General features: G+C 39.5%; 1 protein-coding gene across 3 annotated transcripts in view; it reads right to left on the bottom strand.

Annotated features, from left to right (window-relative positions):
- LOC131685957 (zinc finger RNA-binding protein) overlaps positions 1-20,492 on the bottom strand; it is a 38,313-nt gene that overhangs the window by 8,597 nt on the left and 9,224 nt on the right. For all 3 annotated transcript variants that reach the window (XM_058969991.1, XM_058969993.1, XM_058969992.1), the window contains 2 exons: positions 20,232-20,459; positions 7,758-7,870 (listed from right to left, as the gene is read on the bottom strand). In XM_058969991.1, coding sequence (XP_058825974.1) covers positions 7,758-7,870; positions 20,232-20,459 — 341 coding nt within the window. The remainder of the gene's footprint in view (positions 1-7,757; positions 7,871-20,231; positions 20,460-20,492) is intronic.

Raw genomic sequence — 20,492 nt, 5'->3', positions numbered from 1 at the left:
CTGCTTTACAGAAACATTCTAACTTGGAGACTAGTTTATAAAATATAAATGGACTTGTTTATAAAATATAAATGGTTGAAAAATAAGTTTCTATCGACAAATTGCTGGAATTTAATCGTACTAGTTTTACGTACTAGGCATAATTACTCGTAAAGCTAATTTGAATACCATCCTAGCCATTTACATCACAAAATGGTGCTTATCTAGCTCCACATCATTGCTTATGATGCAACACCTTAAGAATAAACTGTTTTGCCTTATTAAATACGCATTCCGTACTATATTGCACCGGTACGCCACTTTGGTAAAGAATATGGCGTTTACGTCACTTTGTTTTTTCTCGTTCTCGTTATTTTGCATAATTTCTGAAAGACAATTACACTGAAAGACGTGGATTTTTATACAGAACTCAGAAATATGAAAAAATGAAATTTGATCAAGGTGGCGCTAAAGTCACTTTTTCATATAAGGTCAGTGTAGTGATGTAATTACGTGTCCGGATTTTTGGTTCTCCATACATATGTACAGAGAGCTGAAACTGAAGGATATACTATTGTTCATAACCCAGTGTGGTAAAGAGCTATAGTTTTAGCCGTATTTGAATGACAATATCTCTTCGGGTGCTCTGTCGTTCTGTGATCTCAATATCCCCTCGGGGGTCAAGATAGATCCGCTCACTGCTTAAATAAAAATTCTAAATCCCTCCGGGGGTGCAGAATGCTCTGTTTTAATTATTCTGAGTCGTTATTTTCCTTACCCCTGACCTTACCACTTCCTCAATCCTTCCCATCAGGAAATGATGAAAAGACGATTCTTAGTAAGGCACAAATCTCCGCGCACCATGGGGAACGTGCCATTTGAGCCAGACACTACTGATTCCTGGAATCTTTATGGGAGATGTCGAAGTGCAAAGCGTATGAACCGGCGTTGGGCAGCTTCAATTGTGTCAACCCCGTTTTGGTAATACGGATTTCTGACAACAGAATAGTTAATATCCTAACGTTGGGCGGACCAACGAACAATAAAGCGATTTAAGACAGTATACATCCCTAAAGCATTTGTTGTCCGCAAGATGAAACTCAGCTGTCTTGATGCCTTATCCACAATGTATGTAGTTTGAACGTATGGACGTTAGTGTCGAATCCAAGATGACTGAGATCCTTGACATGAGTGGCTTAGAATGCTCGAATCGTACAAACGATAGTTGAACTGAATTGGATGACTTTTCCGCGCAAACATTTGATCGGGTTTATTCTATTTAGATCACACCATGTACTGAAGCTGTCCTATTCACTTTGAAGAAATTCGGCATCCGTTGAATCTGGTATCTGTCGTAAAACCTTCATGTCGTCGACGAAGGTGAGACGGGGTCCTTGTAGTACAATATTTATGTCATTGAAATAGAGGAGGAATATTACTGGGCCGAGATGACATCCTTGCGGGATACCGGATGCATCAAGAAATAGTGCAAATAGATAGTCCTTAATGTTGATTTGCAGAAGCATTCCATCGAGATAGGGACAAACCAACGAAAACCTTGTCCATGAGCACAAAGTTTATCTAGCTTGGTTATTATGACATCATGATTGATTTCGTCTAAAACCGCGGATAGAACCATGTATATAACCTCGGTTTGAAGTTCGTCGGCAAATCCATCGAATATATACGTTGTGAATGGGAGCCGGTTGGTTATTGTTGCTGTTGATCCTTTGCTACGTAGTGCTTCTAGTGAAAATATGGCCTAAAAACCAGATGGAAAATTTCGAATGCGGCACTTAAGCTTCAAGTTACCTATTTTAAGCATGTGTTAGAATTGAACGCTTGGTAGTATACGTAGGAAAAATTGTGTTCAGCTTTGCCACCGGATTATTCATTTAAAACTTTTCATAACTCTAAAAGAAGAATATCAGTCGATTTATTAGATCATCACGATTCAAATCATGTAAAATAGCTGCTGGAAAAATCATCGGGTTGGCTGAATGGTGCTTTTGAAAAAGTGGCTGTGGTTTTTTCATTGCGCAGTTGTGTTGCATACCCCAGCACGGTGTGGTAGTGTGACAAAAAATAACAGCCACTTCTTCAAAAGCACCATTTAGCTAAGCCGATAGTTTTTCCAGCAGCTATTTTGTATGATTTGAACCGTGGTGACCTAATAAATCAACTGATATTCTTCTTTTAGAGTTTTGAAAAGGTTTAAATGAATAATCCGATGGCAAAGCTGAACACAATTTTTCCTACGCATACTACCAAGCGTTCAATTTTAACACAAGCTCAAAAAAGGTAACTTGAGCCTCAAACACGAAATTCCTCGATAATGATCGATGTTCAATTTGAAGACAAGATATGGACCGCTTTTCAACAGGAAGAAAGCAATTCATTTTTTTTCGATTTTGACGCAACTGCCCATTTAAGACTATTTTATATTTTTAAATTATAAGTAAGTATTGAAAACTATTCTAGTGGTAACCAACGGGAAAACAGATCGAAAATTGTGAGTTAAACGTAGCAATAATGTGAAAAAATCACCCCAGAGGCAGTATTCGAAACTAAAACCCTTAGGATTCCGCACTAACCCTTATGCTATATCTGGGCTTTGATGACGTCCCAGGAAGAACACCCGGTTATCGCATTGGTGATAGTGCGAAAATCAAAAAAAAAATGAATTGTTTAATTCAAACGCGGGTTCGCTTCCGTCATAGCTCAGTTAACTGAAAATCGACAGTCTTTTTTAGTTCTGTCTCCCGCCGAAGACCGATGAGCAATGAACTAAAAATAATAAAAACCTCGACCTTGCTATCTAGTGGAGAAATAAAATAGATCAAATGTGTTGGAGTCGGGGGGCAGTTGTGTGTGATCTCGCTTTAGAGGCAAGTGGTACGATCACTGTCACCAATATAATAATCGTGTGTTCTTCTGACATGTCATCATAGCCCAGGGATAGCGTAAGGGTTAGTGCATTGAGGCTGAGTACGAATCCTGCCAATGCACTATGGGTCACAAGGGCAGTTTTTTGGTACAAAAATCAATAACTCCCAAACCGTTCATTTTAGAGCAATTATGTCTGAGAGAATATTTTTGGAAATTAAATTGACTTTCTTTTAAAGTAAAATGTAACTAGGGTGGTCTTCTCGAAAATTCTTTTCGAAAAATTATTTTTCGAACTAAATGGTGTAGCAAGGTACTTACTTCAGCAAAGTTGTAGAAAAATGTTTTTCAAGTAACATTTTCAAATGCATCAAAGTTATAGCATTATCGGTTTTCATGCTATAATTATTTTTCTTCTTTAACCTAGGGTGTTTCTGAAAAAGTCAGTTTTTTAACTATAACTTTTTAAGTAGTTAGTCTATCTTCATACTCTCTATGAAGCAATTTTAGTACTTTTCATTACGCATATTTCTGCTGAAGAATGTGAATCGATATCATTTTTCGTTATCGGGTTACAATCATTTTTTTAAATAAAAATGACAGTTTTCAATGACCTTTAACTCAGAAGGTTGCAAAAAGTAGCAGCTAAATTTGTACTTTTTCGAAAGTGCATAAAAAATTCTATAAAGTGTCCCAAAATCAACTTTTGCTTTTTTATCCTTCAGCGAAAAATGTTGACATCAACATTATGATCAAATGACATCAGCTTACGGCTGTTTTTGAGCGCCTGGTCATCGCCATTTAGCACCTGCTTTACTAGATCAAAAAGTCGAGTTCTTAAATGATTTTTTGAGCTTATCAAATATATGTACACAAATATTGAAAACGTTAGGCTCAGGCAGATATTTATTTCACTACTCTACATAACTATTTTATTATAATCGTCATTCTCATAATTATTAGAATCACAATCATCAACATCATCAGCATCGTCGTCGCTATAGTTATCTGAATCGTGTTTCTTTTCCCAAAGATTAAGTTTCCTTTTCCTTTTCAAGCACTCGTTTTTTTGGACGGCCTATAATTTTGAACATTATATAAACAATATAAAATGTAGAGCATGTTACTTTAAAAAGCGAAAGAATTTTGTTCTGAGTTCTGAGTAAGCGACAAATTTCTGTGAATGCTGGTTTGGGAGGAAGTGCATTTTTTGGAACTGTTAACGGCTTATCAATATTTCGAATTTTTATCGACAACTTCGTCTCAATTTGATGACTGTCTTTCCAAAATTGATCAAACCTTTACATGTTTTAATTGCTACAGCTTTTGCATTCCGAGCGAAATTCTTTTTTTCATTTTCTCCCACATGAAATGATCTCATAATTTCCTCAAACACAACCTTTATTTTATTTTTATTTTCACCTTTGGTCACTTTCCAGAGATCGAATGATTTTTTTTTATTCATTTTAATGGAACTAATAATACAAAGCACTACACGCGTTCATCAAAGCAGTCGTCGGCTACTGCGATTCGATACATGAATGGGATTGATACCAATTAAACTGTCACGACTCGTGGTGTTATTGTTTATATTTGACATCGAAGGACAAAAAAGCAAAAGTTGATTTCGAGATATTTGATAGTATTTTTTATGCATTTTCAAAAGAGTTCAAATTTAGCTGCTACTTTTTGCAACCTTCTGAGTTAGAGGTCATTGAAAACTATCATTTTTATTTTAAAAAATGATCGTAACTCGATAACGAAAAATGATATCGATTCATATTCTTCAGCAGAAATATGCGTTATGAAAAGTACTAAAATTTCTTCATACAGAGTATGAAGATAGACTAACTACTTAAAAAGTTATAATTAAAAAACTGATTTTTTTCAGAAACACCCTAAGTTAAAGAATAAAAATAATTATAACATGAAAACCGATAGTGCTATAACTTTGATTTATTTGAAAATGTTACTTGAAAAACATTTTTCTACAACTTTGCTGAAGTAAGTACTTTGCTACACCATTTAGTTCGAAAAATAATTTTTCGAAAAGAATGTTTGAAAGGACCACCCTAGTTATATTTTACTTTAAAAGAAAGCCAATTTTATTCCCGAAAATATTCGCTCAGACATGATTTCTCTAAAATGAACGGTTTGGGAGTTATTGATTTTTGTACCAAAAAACCGCTCCTGTGACCCATAGTGCTATGGGGTGATTTTTTCCACATAATAGGGATCTTTAATTTGGAAAAATTGTGCCAGTTTTTCATATGTATTGATAGCGGGTGTCCTTACGAGTACACTCATATTATTCTTAAACCTTCATTATTCTTTTATGATTTTTAATTTAAAAAAAACCAAATTAAATTCAACCAGCAAACTGACAGTTGTCCTACTAAATGACGTATCTGCAAATATCTCGTTCGCCTCATTGTTAACCGGGACAACACCCCACACAGCATGATCTGGTACTTTTTCAATCCGCCAGCAGGCTGCCATCCCAAGTTTCATCTGCAAACTATGGTAGATCTGATAAGGCAACCTATAGAGTCGTGCAAGTCGCATGGGTTTGGATGTGTTATTGTCCTAAAAGGAAACAAACTAAAAAATGTTTTTTTCAATAGTTTCGGGCCAAAAAATTGAAAAAGGACTGAGGTATTAACTCACGGCACTAATCTGCATCTGAATATGCCTTAACCCGCACACTCCTAAAGATCCCTATTGCTCTCGTTTAACTTGCCATTTTTGATTTGTTTTTATCCGTCGCGAACCACCAAAAAGTCTTGAAGGAAGCAAATATTCCAGTGGCGAGATAGGGTAACAGCTCCCTAATTCATCTTAGCACCTCTATTCATCCCACCCATTTGAACACATTAGTTAGAGCAGTGTCTGCTATCTCCGTTCAACGCATTAGCTTAAATGGTAGGATGAATAAGGGTGCGTTGTACTCGACTTTTCACTTCACTCAAACGTGAGTATTTTACATTTTCCAGGGTCGATTCTTCAATGTATTACTTCTTAGGAACGAAGCAAAGATGTTGAAACATATTTAAGTGCAATCCAGTTACAGTAGGCCGAGTTATTAACGAAATAGTGTGACATCCTGACTAATGAGATGAATAAGGGCTCGTTTACCCTAGTTTGAAAAATCGTCGAAGTGGCTCGAGAACCCCACTGGGCATGTTTTGACAAACATCGAGGGTACACCATCTGAACCCGGGAAACTAGCTGCCTTCAGCCTGGAGCGAGAATAGCAATTTGCACATTTCGTTTGTATCGATGCTTAAAACTCCACTGAATGATATACAAGATGGAAGACCGGATTTTTTCTTTTTCTTTATATTGATTATAGGGGTGTTAAGCTTAAGATCATTCGCCTCTTTTCGGGTTAAAGAAATCTCTTTTTTTGAAAAAATCTCTAACCCTCTAACAACCTGCAGAGTTGGGAATCGAACCCAACTGAGCTTCGTACAAGGCAATCAATTTACCAACTACGCTATTCACGTCCCACTAGTCCGGATTCTTTTCGCTGCTCGTTCACATACTCCCACAATAACTTGGGCTTAGATTTCAGTTGACGCTCAACGTTTCACTGGTGGCTGAAAAAGGCGCGTCTGTTTGTATTCGTGGTTGAATTGAAAGTAGTGGTTTCATAATGCTAGTATCTTATGCCTCGAGAATTTTTTGAATGCAACTCGTTTGGCAGTTTTCAATCGTCTAGGGACACGGTCGATTGCCAGAGAGGGTTTTGATTGGTACGAATTGTTCGTTTTGGCACATGACGGTCGATTAGGTAGTTAAGAATATTAGACAAAGTCATCACTGCATCGTTTGCGTCGTAATTGTAAGATTTATGTCCCAGTTTATATTCTACAGCGTGTTAACGATGCTGTAGTAGTCAGACTTTTTGAAACCGTAGACGATAGAGCTGGTGACGTCTTCAAAGTTCAGTTCTAGGTTACCAGTGCGTACAAGATGTAATGGAGACAGATGACGCACATGCTGGACTAAAGGAGTAGGTGCAGTGTAGCAGTACGAAACCTAATCCCGGGCACTTACAAAGCAGAGGTCCGAAGTACTTCCATTCTAATTGATGACATTATTTATGTCATGTTTTAAGCGCGTTGGAAAGTCCTTTCTCATCAACTCCACGAACAATATCGCAACGGCTAACGGTCGCTTGGTCGACTGTGGTGGGGGATCATAGGCACCTCGAATCTACTGCGTTGTGCCCTAGAAAACGACGAACGTTGTCGGCGAGATAAATGGTTGACATCTGGTCTCAAGAAGTCAAAGCAGAAAGCAAATTAATGGAAGCGAAGTATTAGCGTTTGAAGTGTTCGAAGCATTTGTGGCGGGTTGGAAGACCCTTTCATCCGCACAAGCATTGCTCGATTGTGGTGGAGGGATCAAGGGTTCCCAAAATGTCAACTGTGTTGCGTCCCAGTATGCGTTCTAGTATAGTGGTATTGCCAATCGTTGCATCCTCCACAGGCTCATTGCATGGGAGAGGTAATGAGTTTTTCAAAAAATGTTAAATTTGTTACTACTTTCTGAGACAGACTATGCATGAACCTCCATACAATTTACTTTCTCGAATTCATCACGTAAACTTCCATCGGATCGCACTCAAATTTTGCCGGCGTTTCTAACTAAAACCATCTGAAAAGTGCTGTAAAAACTATAATATTGCATCACCCAAACATATAAAAAACGTTTTCTGACGACGGGCATTGCCGCAAACCAAATGTACCTATAAATAGTGATAGTGAGCTAAACTATTGATGGCTCTCGACCATTTCTTTTTTTTTCTCAATCCAAAAATAAAATGAAAACAAACATGATTACTGATTAAAATAGAATAGAAGTAAATGTAGTTTCAACACACAAACCTGGAACCACTTCGCGTGTCGAAGTGCGGCAAGTGCCTGGAGACAGGGCTCCCGTGGCAGTAAATCTTCCGAGCTGGGGGCGACTTGCTCGTTCGCAGCTGTACTGTTTGCATCTGTTTATATGTGATTTCGATTTGTTGGCATGATTGTTTTTATTTTGTTCCGTCGAGTGTATTTTTGGTTTGATTTTATTTTTCGATTTTTTTTGTTGTTTTCAAGAAAAGATAATATAAGAAAAGAAGTGAATAAGTTTTATTGACAGGGTGTTTGACCATTGCTTCTTTTGTTGCTGGGAGCACAAAAGACAAATCACTAGAGTTATTCTTTTTTTTTGTTGCTAGTGGATCAATGATAGTCATCTGCATGCATGGGAACTAGAGATATGATTTTATTGCAGCTTCTCGCAACCAAACGATAACTACCATTAATCAGGTTCAGGGGAGCTTGCAAACTAGGGGGAAAATGTGATGGTCAAAAATCCTGTTTTTTTGTTCTTTCTGGGAATGGAGTTTTTGGTTGTTTAGAGTTGTCCTGCAATCACACTCAATAGTTTACTTGTACTGTGGTGGCTAGATTTATGTGCACCTAGCTAATCCATTAAGCACGGCTTTTTCTCTTGGTTGATACTTGATATTCGTGTTAGGGATATCAAATCTAAATCCCATCATCAATGCATCATTATCCAAACACCAACGTGGATGTCATCATCTTGCTACATTGCTATACTTTAGTTCACGAGTGTGGAGAAATGTTGACCAACGTGATGGGATAAGGGACATAACTAGTTGACATTCGATGACATCCAGATTGTTTGTTTTTCCTCTGTGCACTGGTCGGTGTATGGTCGTGGTTTCGCATCGTTACATACTTGCTTCTTCTTCTTATCGACTAGTGATAGTGGTTTTGAGGGGGTGCAGAACAAATTATCCTTCGATGAATGCTACTGATGCTAGGATGGCCGAAGAAGCAAGATAATGGACATCAGGCGGACGGAGTCCGTCCGTTTATCTTGCTTATTACAGGTTGATTCCGTCAGATATTTTGTTCTCCATCGATTTAACAACACCTGGCGAAAAATAGTTTAACCAACGTGCCACATTGCGTTGAAGTGCATTTCGGTGATACCCGTCGATATATTTTTGGAATATGGCAAAATATCGATTAAACTGATTTTGTCGCAGCTTATTTACTATTCGGTTTCATTCATGTCACTTTTACATACTTATAGCAATGAAATATTTGATCATAATCGGTCGCCTCCACATATAGAAGCCAGTTTAGTAACACTTTTCATTACCCGTACCGCCCAACTGAGTCTATATTGTTCGATTTGTAAGCTATGATATGAGGTTTGTAGTACTAGTATTTCCATGTGATATTGAAAAAAAAAAGATTTAAAAAAACAAGGTAGCAGTCGCTTTAACAATCAATCTAATGGCGTTTTTGCTAGACCCCGAAACTGAGTCAGGTTCAAACACCAACCGCTGTCAGTTTATACTGACAGCAGTTGGGGTTAAAACTTCTCAGTTTCGCTTCAAGCAAAAGCGTCATAAGTAGCAGTTGCTTTACTATAAAAGTAGTTTACGCAAAAGATTACGCGTAAGACATTTATTCATTAGGTTAGGTTATAGGAAGAAGCCAGATCACCCGAGTGAAAATAGCGTAATGAGCTGAAGAAATCCACAATACCACAAGATAGCGGAAATCGAGTCTTTGCAACCTGGAAGTTTTGTCTGGAATTAAGGAGGAAGACCACCAGTGCAAAAAAGACATCGTTTCCGGGAAAAGTGCCTAGTTGGCGGCTCAAGGTATTCGGGACTTTGAATGCAAGCTCTTCAAGAAGAAAGACGACAAGGCAATGGTGTTACTGTTTATATTCATCGCGGACAGTCACCTGGAGTACTTTCGGGACAAGCTGACAATGAAGTTCTTGCTAAATACATTCTATAAGAAAGGATTCGCAGGTAACCGTGGATGACAAGATCAAACTGGATGTTGTAAATGCTCGCTTGGGGATAGAAGTAACGCGCATGTAGCGATATTTTGGTCAATACTTGATGATTGATGATTTAATGAAAAAAGTTGGATTGAAATCCATCAATCTGTCAAATATATTTCATAAGTTATGACTGCCTAAAAACGAATTTTTGAAAACTCAATCGGGCTCATTCTTGAATCGATTCGTAAAGGGCGAACACGAAATTATTGCGACACATTCAACAGGGCATAACTTTTTTACCATTGGGTAAAAATCAACCAAATTTTGCACACTTTCTCATTGATGTGTATTGTTTACATGCTGTCAAACTCGAAGTCGTGTTTTTCGATTTAACGAAAATGGAGGTGATCCAACGCGAGTCGAGAGAACAAATTCTTTCCAAGCACCTGGAATTTCCTGACCTGTCGCACCGGCAGTTGGGAAAACTGTTGAACATTCACCATTCAACCGTCTCCAGAGTGTTGAAGCGGTTCCAGGAGCGGTTGACGTTTGGCCACGGCAAAGGAGCTGGAAGAAAACCGGGACCGGAAAACAAAAAGACGGAGGGAAATGTGAAGCGGATGATTAAAGCAAATCCCAACGTCTCAAGCCGTGATTTGGCTAAAAAGATTGGCATGTCGCAGAGCTATACAAGGTACAGAACTTCCCAAACCGCGACGAGTGGCAACAATCGACGGCTAAAACTCGGGCACGGAAGCTCTACGAGAAGATGCTGACAAAATATGGCTGCTGTGTGATATACGACGAAACGTATATAAAAGTCGATTTTAAGCAAACTCCGGGGTTGGAGTTTTTCACCGGCAAGAGCAAGTTCTATGTGGACGATAAATTTAAGAAGAAGAAAATGTCGAAGTTCGCCTCCAAATATCTCATTTGGCAGGCCATCTGCTCTTGCGGACTGAGGAGTGAGCCTTCCGTGACAAAGGACACAGTAAATGGCTAGATCCACAAATCTTAGTGCCTCGAGAGGCGCCTTTTGCCGTTCTTGCAGCAGCACGACGAAGCTCCGCTATTTTGGCCAGATTTGGCATTATGCCATTATTCTAAAAGTGTCCTGGAGTGGTATGAGGCCAATTCTGTCCATTTTGTTCCAAAGGACATGAATCCGCCAAACTGTCCGGAGCTGCGCCCGGTGGAGCAGTACTGGGCAATGATGAAGCGGGAACTTCGGAAGAGCAAGAAGACAGTCAAAGACGAGAAGGACATGTTAAGAAAATGGAAAAAACTGAGAAACTGGTACCGGATGACACTGTAAAGACTTTGATGGAGGGCATCAAGCGAAAATGCGTTCAATTTTACACTCAAGGCTCCATCGATTAACTTTTCTTTTGATTTTTGAAGTAAATATATATATATAAAACTACCCTAAAATTTTGGTTTGATTTTAAACATTATAAGAAAATTGGCATGACATTTTCGGTGTCGCAATAATTTCGTGTTCGCCCTTTAGTCCCATCAGGGAGCGGGTTATTTGGCATAAAGTCATTTGGCATAAGATCATTTGGCATAATGAAGATTTGGCGTAACGGTTATTTGGCATAATGGTCATTTGGCATCATTTTGAGAATTACCATTATGTCAAATATCCGTTATGCCAAATGACTTTATGCCAATTGACCCAGTCTTTGCTCCAAATTGAGCCAAATCGGACATTGTGTTCGAAGTTTGTATAAGATTTTTCCACAATTTACATGAAGAAAGCGAACTAAGTTACACTTTCAGAACTAAGTGGCACTGTGTGTATCAGTTTATCACTGTAAGTGATCATTGGTTTTGTTGAACTGAATAGTATTTTTGGAACTATTTTAATAGTGTCTATTTTACCATACTAGAGAGTGTTGCGTCCGCAAGAAGAAAAACTAGCATGTTCATTCGATTCACCCTACCGCCCACTTGCCATGTGAACGACTCGCATTCCATGCCAAAAGGAAACAAAATAACATTTCCAATCCCCACTAACCATAGCGCTGTAGACCGAGTGAATGAGAGATAAAGAGAGCGAAAGATTACGAGACGGCGAGAATTGAATTAGGTTCTTTACTGACACAGTTAACCTCACTTTTATTGACAGTTCGCTTGTATTGTTTACACGGACTTAGAAATATTTGTGGACGACTGGATTCGCTCGAAGCTAATCGTGAAGAATTTTTTTAAGTCCAACACTCAGTTCATTTGTGACGTCACCGTAAAGTATTGAATACTTTACGGTGACGTCACAAATGAACTCAGTGTTCATTTTTGACAGTTCGCTTGTACTGTTTGCATAGACTTGAAATACTTTGCGATTTACTTCGAGCGAATCTAGTCGTCCCCAAATTTTCTAAGTCCATGTAAACAGTACAAGTGAACTCTCAAGAAAAGTGAGGTTAACTGTTTCAGTAAAAAACCAAATAAACAAGCGCACCGTCGCTACCGATGAACACCCGACGTCATTACCATCATCAACATCATCACACGCACTGAATGATGACTGCGTGAGTTGCAGTGACGCCAGTTTTGTAGAATATTCAGAAATGCTCCAATTTTTGTCGTGCAAAAATTTCCAGCGCTATATAAGAAATCGATTCCGGTTGATGGAAACAGTTTTGTTTGCAAATTCGATCTGGCAAAAGATCAAGTACGAAGAGTGAAGTGTTACCCGACAATAGTGATTCCAATTACGATACGATTACGATTCCTCTTCGACGGTGATTATTAAGAGATTTCCTACTCTTCCAACAGAAAGCGGAAACACCACAACGACCAACAGAAATAAAGTGACACTTAGGTATCCGTCGTGTACAGTCCATCCCAATAAAGTGATTTTTAAACCGAAAAGGGAGGGTGCCTCACTATTTCATCAATTACATGACCTACAATCGATGGAATGCGTATAAATTGACATCAACATTTCCCTTTCCTGTTGAGAACCAATATAACAGTGAAATGTTCGTGTTTGAACGCAACGAAAACTTGAATCGGCCTCAATTGTCACCATACCATTCGACACAATGCGTTAAACAAAGATGGCCGACGCTGCTTCAGCCAATGTTTTCAGATGGATAAGGCGATAATAGAAACATGGCGAAAATAGGCCTATATAATAGAAGTCATCTTTCGACAACACAGTTTTAGTTCCACTATTGGCAACACTAGTTTTTAAAGGAAGAGTGGTAGAATGTGGACATGCTTACAAGTATTACTCAAAACAGCTTGTTCTACAACTTTGTAGAAGACACCTAATATGTGCCTCTTTCCGTTGGAAACTTAGTGTTGGTGTGGTGAAATATAGAACTCAATTTCTTTTGTTAAAAGATGACTCATATCATTTACTAAAATTATTTCATTTACTTCAGCTGAACCCATCCATATCTTTTGTCCTGCTAGAGCTGTAGAGCCAAAGTCTCTGCAGGTTTCCCATCGGAAACACTCACTATAATTGCAAACAAGATGGAAAATGTCACCCACTAAAACTGCGTAAGAACAATTGCAGTGGGCCGTGTTTCTGAATTTGATATTCATTGTGCGCTTCAGATATGTAGGGACTTCGCGATCGCGTGTTTCATCGCAAAGGGCTCGACCGTTTATACGTTAACTGGTTCCACCGCGTCTGCGTTTGTATGTCGCGTATGCTAACGTGTACGTAACTGTGTACAGTGTACAAATTCTACTTTAAAACCATGTACCTTTCGCAAATTCGCGTGCCTTCTTGAATGATCGCGAATCATGAATCTGATACTTAATTTTCGATGCACGGTTCCGATGCTAGAAGAATGTTAGTTCGCCCATATCACTAGAGTTCCCGATCCTGTCGCTATGTTGTATTGTCTAGTGGATATGAGCTTTATTTTCTGATTGGCTGAATGTATGGACCTAATTTGCTTGGATGGAGGGCAAAGACCGCAAACCCGGGCGTTCGTGGGTTCGCATTTGAAACCGCGTAAGTAGTAAAACGTTCACCATATTACCGAGGTGTTATAAAGTTGGCGCGACCGCGGGCGTAGGTGTATGTTATTGATCGCGAAAGGCTTAAGCGTTGGTATGTTAACGTGTTTATCGCGTGTTCTCGCGTGCTTGTGACTTCGCGAGTACAAAAGTCGATTTTGTAACCGTGTGGCCATTCACATATTCGCGTGCATTCTTGGATGGTCATGCGGACCGTCATTCTGGTATGTAGTTTTCGGTGTACAATTCACATTCTGACCCATATTTCCTCCGGCCATGACGCCATGGAGCGTGTTGTCTAGTGGATATGGAAGCTTTCATTTTTTTTATTGGCTCAATTGAAGGCATGGACCTAGACTTCCGGTATCGACGCCGATTCCTGATCGCGCGATCGCGGGAGTTTGTACGTAGCTGTTCGTAGATGATCGCGAAGGGCTCGAGCGTTTGTAACGTTAACGTTTATGTCGCGTGTCCACGCGTGCATGTAACTTCGTGAGGGTGGATGGCCGGACGAGACCGATTCATAAACGCGCGAGTGGTGGACTGATGCCTGAGACAGCGTATGTATGTGCTAAAACGTTCACTTAATTACCAGGGTGTAATTCGCACACACTCACGCGAGAAAGGCTTATACGATGTCCAACTTTTCCGAGATAAGTAGATTCAAATAGCGACAAATAGCGCGAGAATAATTATCCCGATAAAATTTATCTGATTTTTTTCCTACTCACCGGAGAAGGTGATAACATTTTAATTTCGTGGAAATCAATGAAGGTGTCAAAACATACACTTCACTTCCAAGAAAAACGACATGTTTTGGAATAGCGCCAGCAAGACAGCGAGCTCATAAAGGATACCGTGACTGATTCGCTCATTTTTCGGAGGATTTATTTTCCCGGAGTGGAGCGGTAGCTTAACGGAGCCATGGATCTTTTATATGTTCACAAGTAAAAATTAAAATGCAAACAAGAATTATTGTACTAATATTGAATTTCGTGCGCGCAACTTTTTATTGCGAGCGGAAACCTTCTTTCGCGAGGTTTGTTGGTAAGCAGCGTCAGGGGGATCATTTAATTCTCTCTTGTTTTTCACATCCCGGTCGAAGCTGGCTTGGTATCCGGGATCAGATGTTCTCCCCTGATTCTTGCACTTATTGTTGATCAGTGTAAATCCGTCGTCATTGTTACTACATTCGTTGCCGATGTGGCTTACAGTTGCCTTTGGGGTGCTGGATGATTCTTTTGCGGTTGTCATTACGGTCTGAACAGCTGCCACACATTTGACCGCCGTTTGTGGTTCAGGCCACGGCTTACATATACTAGGCTAGCTCGTTAGAGTGTAAACATTTGACGAGAGCGCGTCATAGAAATCGTCGGCGAAAACAATTACATGAAATTCATATATTGTTTGCTGCTAACGAATGATCAGCACCTGGTAAATCACAAGGAAGCTATGCGGATGTCCAACACCTTTGCTATGATCAGAAAATTACGGTGGGATATGTTTTCTATGGCATGCATCCAAATTCCGGATTTACGCTGATAATCACATAGATGCACTGATTATCCACTGTGTCTAGTGTAATTACGGCGTAATTTACGTCAAAAATCCATTGCACACTATTTTTTCCACCGTAAGAGCTCAAATATTGTCAATTAACAACTTTCGAGAAATCCGTTTGTTTATCTCAACGATTTCTCTGACGTCACCGAAAACTGTCAATTCGCGGAATAGCAAACCTCCTTTCTGTGAGCCGTGGTTCAGGCATTGGTATTGAAAACTCTGTTTTAGGATGGTTTGCCGTAGATGAGTTGGCAATCGGTTGAGATGTATTTTCCTCTGCATCTTCCGCGCAAGGTTGTGTACGATGAGCTGTCTGATTACAATACTTGCACGTAGGAGTTTGCCCCTCTTGGGTGCATAGCGTAGTTTGCATAATTGTAGTTCCGTGAGTTTTGAGTTTTATTGTCAAGTAGGAGGGTATAGGCCTTTCAACCCGCACCCTCACTACAAACACGTCGTTAGGTGTACCCGGGAAGAAGTTTCTCCAAGTATCAGGTGTAACGGATTCTACTTCTCCGTATTGCGACATGCATTTTGCAATTGGCTCAGGAGGGGTACGAGGTGATAGGTCATATAACCTTACATCTATATAATCATTCTCAATGTATACGGGAATCTTAATTCCAACGTTGTCATTTTCAACCACGTGTTTTAAATTGTTCTTCAAAACTAAACGCTCGGCTTGTGCTAACGTGTTGAATGATATTAACACTACATTGCGAAGATGATGGTACGGAAGGTACAAGACTTCCGCAAGCCTAAGTTGCATTTTTACCTTCAGAAGGTATTCCACTTCACTAAAACTCGGTCGTTTTAGACAAAATTTAAAATCAACGACCGCAGCGTTGGGGAGTAGAGCTTTTTCGTCAACTTTACTCATGATAAGAATAATTCGATATTTCCTTTGTTCTCGAGACAATGCACACTAGATCGAGAGGCCTGTTGTTCACTTGGCTCGATTGTACGTCTGACTGCGGCAGAAGTAGAAAGTAGACTGGCCAGGTTTGTGTTATCGTGAAGGCCACGTTTGTACGTTTGGAATGAGAGATTGTGAGAGTATTTGAGAGAATAAGCAATTTATCGTGTTAGTGAGTGTTAGTATGAATCTAATTTAAGATATGGTAACAAAAGGAAAAATAATATGCCGAATAAAGAAAAAAGGAAAGACATAAGGTAGAAGCGTATTAATTGATCGATATTATTTTTGGTATACATGAATAGAAGAAAAGGTTTTCATTTTTAATTCAGGAAGTGTGAATGTATTGTACGCATCCAATTGGTGCGTGGATGTATTCATGCGGGGTTTATTGTATTTGAAGCCGACCTCAGAATGTACGTGTATGAAAATGAAATTTTTGAAACGGGATCGCTAGATGTGCAGTAGAGCTATCACCTTCCATATCCTGGGCTAAAATTGTTTGCATCTATGGATTAAAATAAATGTATTAATGGATAAATACAGATAACTTTCTTCCATACTGTCACTGTAATTGGTGTTAAATTATATTATAGGAATTTTTTCGACATGTCATTATAGAGTAGCGAAAAAGAATTGGAGGTGGTGAATGGTTCGAAATTGGTTTTAGGAAAAATTTACTTGGTGGTGTGTCTTAGGACCATTTTAAGATTATTACCATTCTGAGTACGATTTTACACCATTGTTGGTTGAATCTATTTTATCCTGAGTGGAAACAATATTTTACAGGGGTTTTACAGATCAACAATATGCGTTTATCAAATTTAGCTCAAAATGCTTTGACTGAAATCAAAGAGAAATATTCGGAAGTCTTTTCAAGTGATCTTTATTCGCCAATTATGGGGTTCGAAGCAGATCTTGTGTTGAAGATTCTCCCATTTTGAAACGAGCATATGAGGTTCTTTTCAGGCTCAGAGAGAGTTACTGAATATTTAGAAAAACTGGAAAGAGAAAAGGTGATAGCCCGTTTTAAAATCAGTGAATGGGCTTCTCTAGTTGTGGTCCTTAAGCAGATTGGAGAGATTAGGGGTCCTATTCTCACAGTTACGTCGCCTAGTGACTAGAAGGAAATTTTCTTCTAGTCACTAAGTAACGTGAATGTGAGAATAGGCCCCCAGTTTCAAATAAAACATTCTGTGCGTAAGATAGGAGCGTATCAACGACGTAAACTTGTCGGACGCTCCTAATTTGTCGGACGTCTTGAGAAGAATCTCATGGTCGATTCGGTCAAAAGTTGCTTTTAGTTTCCACTTGTGTTTTCTTCTCCATGCAATTGATACAAGTGTGTGGACGATGCTTACGCACTTCTGGTTTTGTTTCTATCGCAACGGAATACACTACCTTCTACCTGGCGAACCATGGTTGGTACTGGTTTCCTTTCCGGACAACTACATCATTGCGGGTAAGTGCTACGAGTAATCAATCCTCGACTCACGTTCCTTTTCTCGTTGGCAGACTGTGCGGCTGCATTAATTCCAACACTGTTTACACACTCGGGTTAGCGGCATCGCAATGCTTGGCTTTGTCGTCTTCCCTACATTTTGGGCAACATATTGACTTGGAGCAGGCGTGTGCTTTCTGGCCATATTCGGAGCAATTGCAGTGTCGGAAAACATCGACGTCTTGGAGGATCCGGCAGCGGTCCCGGCAAATTTAGACACGTTGACGCTTCAGCAAGCAATTGTAGGTGTTGGCAACAGTTTCCAATGTTATTACAATGGGATTGATCTGCATAAATTGTCGTTTCTGAAATCTCTTAAAATCTTAAGAAATTCATCCTGCACGGTTAAATAAAACAACCTGCAGAATAAGTTCTTTTAACTTACTTTTGAGTTGTGCGTCGCTTTCGCACTTATTAGTGTTGTCAAAAACAAAAAGAGAGATTCGACTCAGTCGAGGTCTTCCGTGGAGGAAGGTACTTTTGAGTTGTTTGGGGTGAACTCAAAATTAGGTAAATTCAACTTAAATTTGAGTATAAAAAACATATCAATGAGTTGTAATTTTGCCGTGGTTAAATGGAAACTACCTTCAACACGGTTTACCTAATTTTAAGCTCCCCCACGATACCACGAGATTGAGTCAAAGGAACTCAATTTTAGGTAGTTTTTCGTTTCCGTGTGGACACATTCTTCTGAGATTCCAACGATACTGATTCTGGGTTTATTTCTCTTAGAAGTGGAATCGATCTTTCGTACAGTTTTTGACCTCGAAGGTGGCGTTTTATTTTCACAATCAGCACGAGCAGGCGAAAATGCTGTATTCTGCACAACGTCGTGCTCGTTATCACGGACAACTATGCGACGTTTAGGCCTTAAAAGATCACCCACCTAAATTGTGGGAAAATCGAATCAGCTCTTCTATGCTGATCGCTTTATCGTACCTGTCCGTTTTAACTTCGAGCGTGACAGACCACGTGCAGTGCTTGCCTATATACTGCTTGTATTGGGATGAGCGATTGAGTCGACTTCGGACGATTTATTCGCCGCAGTAATTTCATTTTTTTATCACTTTGCAGACATCATTCGTGGGAGAATCAATTTTTACCTATACCTGTCCTTCAATCCAACTCCGTAATAACTATGGAAGCGTCGCTGAGTCGGGGGCCTTCTCTAAGTAGGTATTACATCAACATTTCCTACCCTATCCTCAGTATCGGTGAAGATGGTCGTGGCCGGCAATAATGATTCTCATGCTATTGTTTACTGAACTCAAAAGAGATAAAGTTCATTCCCGATAATTTATCTCACAATCAAGATGAGTTGAACTACCTATAGGCAACATGATAATCGTTAGTATGCAATCTACGAATAGCACCGTGCTTCGCAACGCAACGCATTCGTGGGAGAATCAATTTTTCAGCCTGGCAAATACCAGCTTCTCAACATCACTTCAAAGTTACGGCTGCGGAAATGCTCGAATCGGAACATTGGATGTGCAGAATTTGCAAGCATCCATCTTACTTTGGCTCGCACCACTTTCTTCGCCCGGGAGCGGGCTTTGAACGTTGTGCTGATGCTGTTATCCGCATTTTTTTCGTTCACCGCGGAAGAAGAAACAGATTAAAGATTTCGCTACACCTTAATGCGAAATCAGTCGTAAAATCTTACAAACAAGTTAGCGCGAATTGTACCCCTTTTCACGAGCAATGGACACGTATAAATATAAACACAAGCGAAGCAGTTTTTCACTTTGAATTTACGAGTTTAAGATAGACAAATAAACAACGGTTGCTGTTTCGTTGACACACACAAGTTGGATGTAACTAGTACTAGCGTACAAGCTTATAACTGACTACATTTGCAACGCACGTAAAGTGTTGCGAAATGGAAACCCGGGAAGGAACCCATCGCTTCAAAAATGTACTACTATTTGGGATCAAAGAAGGAACCCGAAAATTTGTTCTTTCAATAGGAATACTTTTGATATATGCAACATATAATTCTAATGCACCAATTGTGGAATCCGACACAGAACGAAACCAACAGCATCCTATTTTTACATAACATATATGCTACTTTTCAGTAAGGTCGAGTGCCTTGGGGAAATATTTACATAACTTTGTGTTAGACTCATCTGCTTTTCTGTCGTCCATTTCTGTGAGGGGTATTACCAAAAAACTTCAAGTGTCTCGTCTTTAAAATCGAACAATATAGACCCGTCTCTTGCGGACATATACACACAGTACCAGACCAACTGGGCAAGCCTCTGACCATGTGTGGAAAAAAATATTAAAAAACCGTGACGTTTTTCCATATTTCTTTCAGCTCAGCAAATCGTATGCAATTTGTTTGATTTCGAAACACCAATTTCACAATGTCCAGGACCACGATGTACCCATATATCCGTTCTAAATATAGAAGAAAGATTGAAAAACTTCGGTTTTAACTGCAGCGGAATTGTATCATTGAAACTGGTAACTCGAAATCGTGATTTGTCTTCTGGCCGATTGGAGGATAGAGTTGCCACAACAAGCGTAACCTATAATAATCAAAAAGGAACTATCGGTACTTACCTTCGCGTAGCAGCGGCGATGTGAGGGATATTTTCACTGTAATTGTGCCGTCCGACACCAAAACGGCACCGTCAACCGGGGCCATCGTGACCGTGTACTTGTGCTCTTCGGTGACCTTCTTCAACTGAATTGGTAATTCAGTAGCAACGCGTTTCAGTAGCGAGGTTGTTGGTTTCTCAGCGCAAAGTACAACCAGATGAACAGTGTTATCACCATGTAGAAGGAGTCCTGTTCGAATAAAGAAAATATTAAAAATTGTTT

This window comes from Topomyia yanbarensis, chromosome 2 (genome assembly GCF_030247195.1).
Source record: "Topomyia yanbarensis strain Yona2022 chromosome 2, ASM3024719v1, whole genome shotgun sequence".
NCBI classification, from domain to species: domain Eukaryota; kingdom Metazoa; phylum Arthropoda; class Insecta; order Diptera; family Culicidae; genus Topomyia; species Topomyia yanbarensis.
The sequence above is the reverse complement of the archived record's forward strand: the minus strand, read 5'-3'. Positions and strand labels throughout refer to the sequence as shown.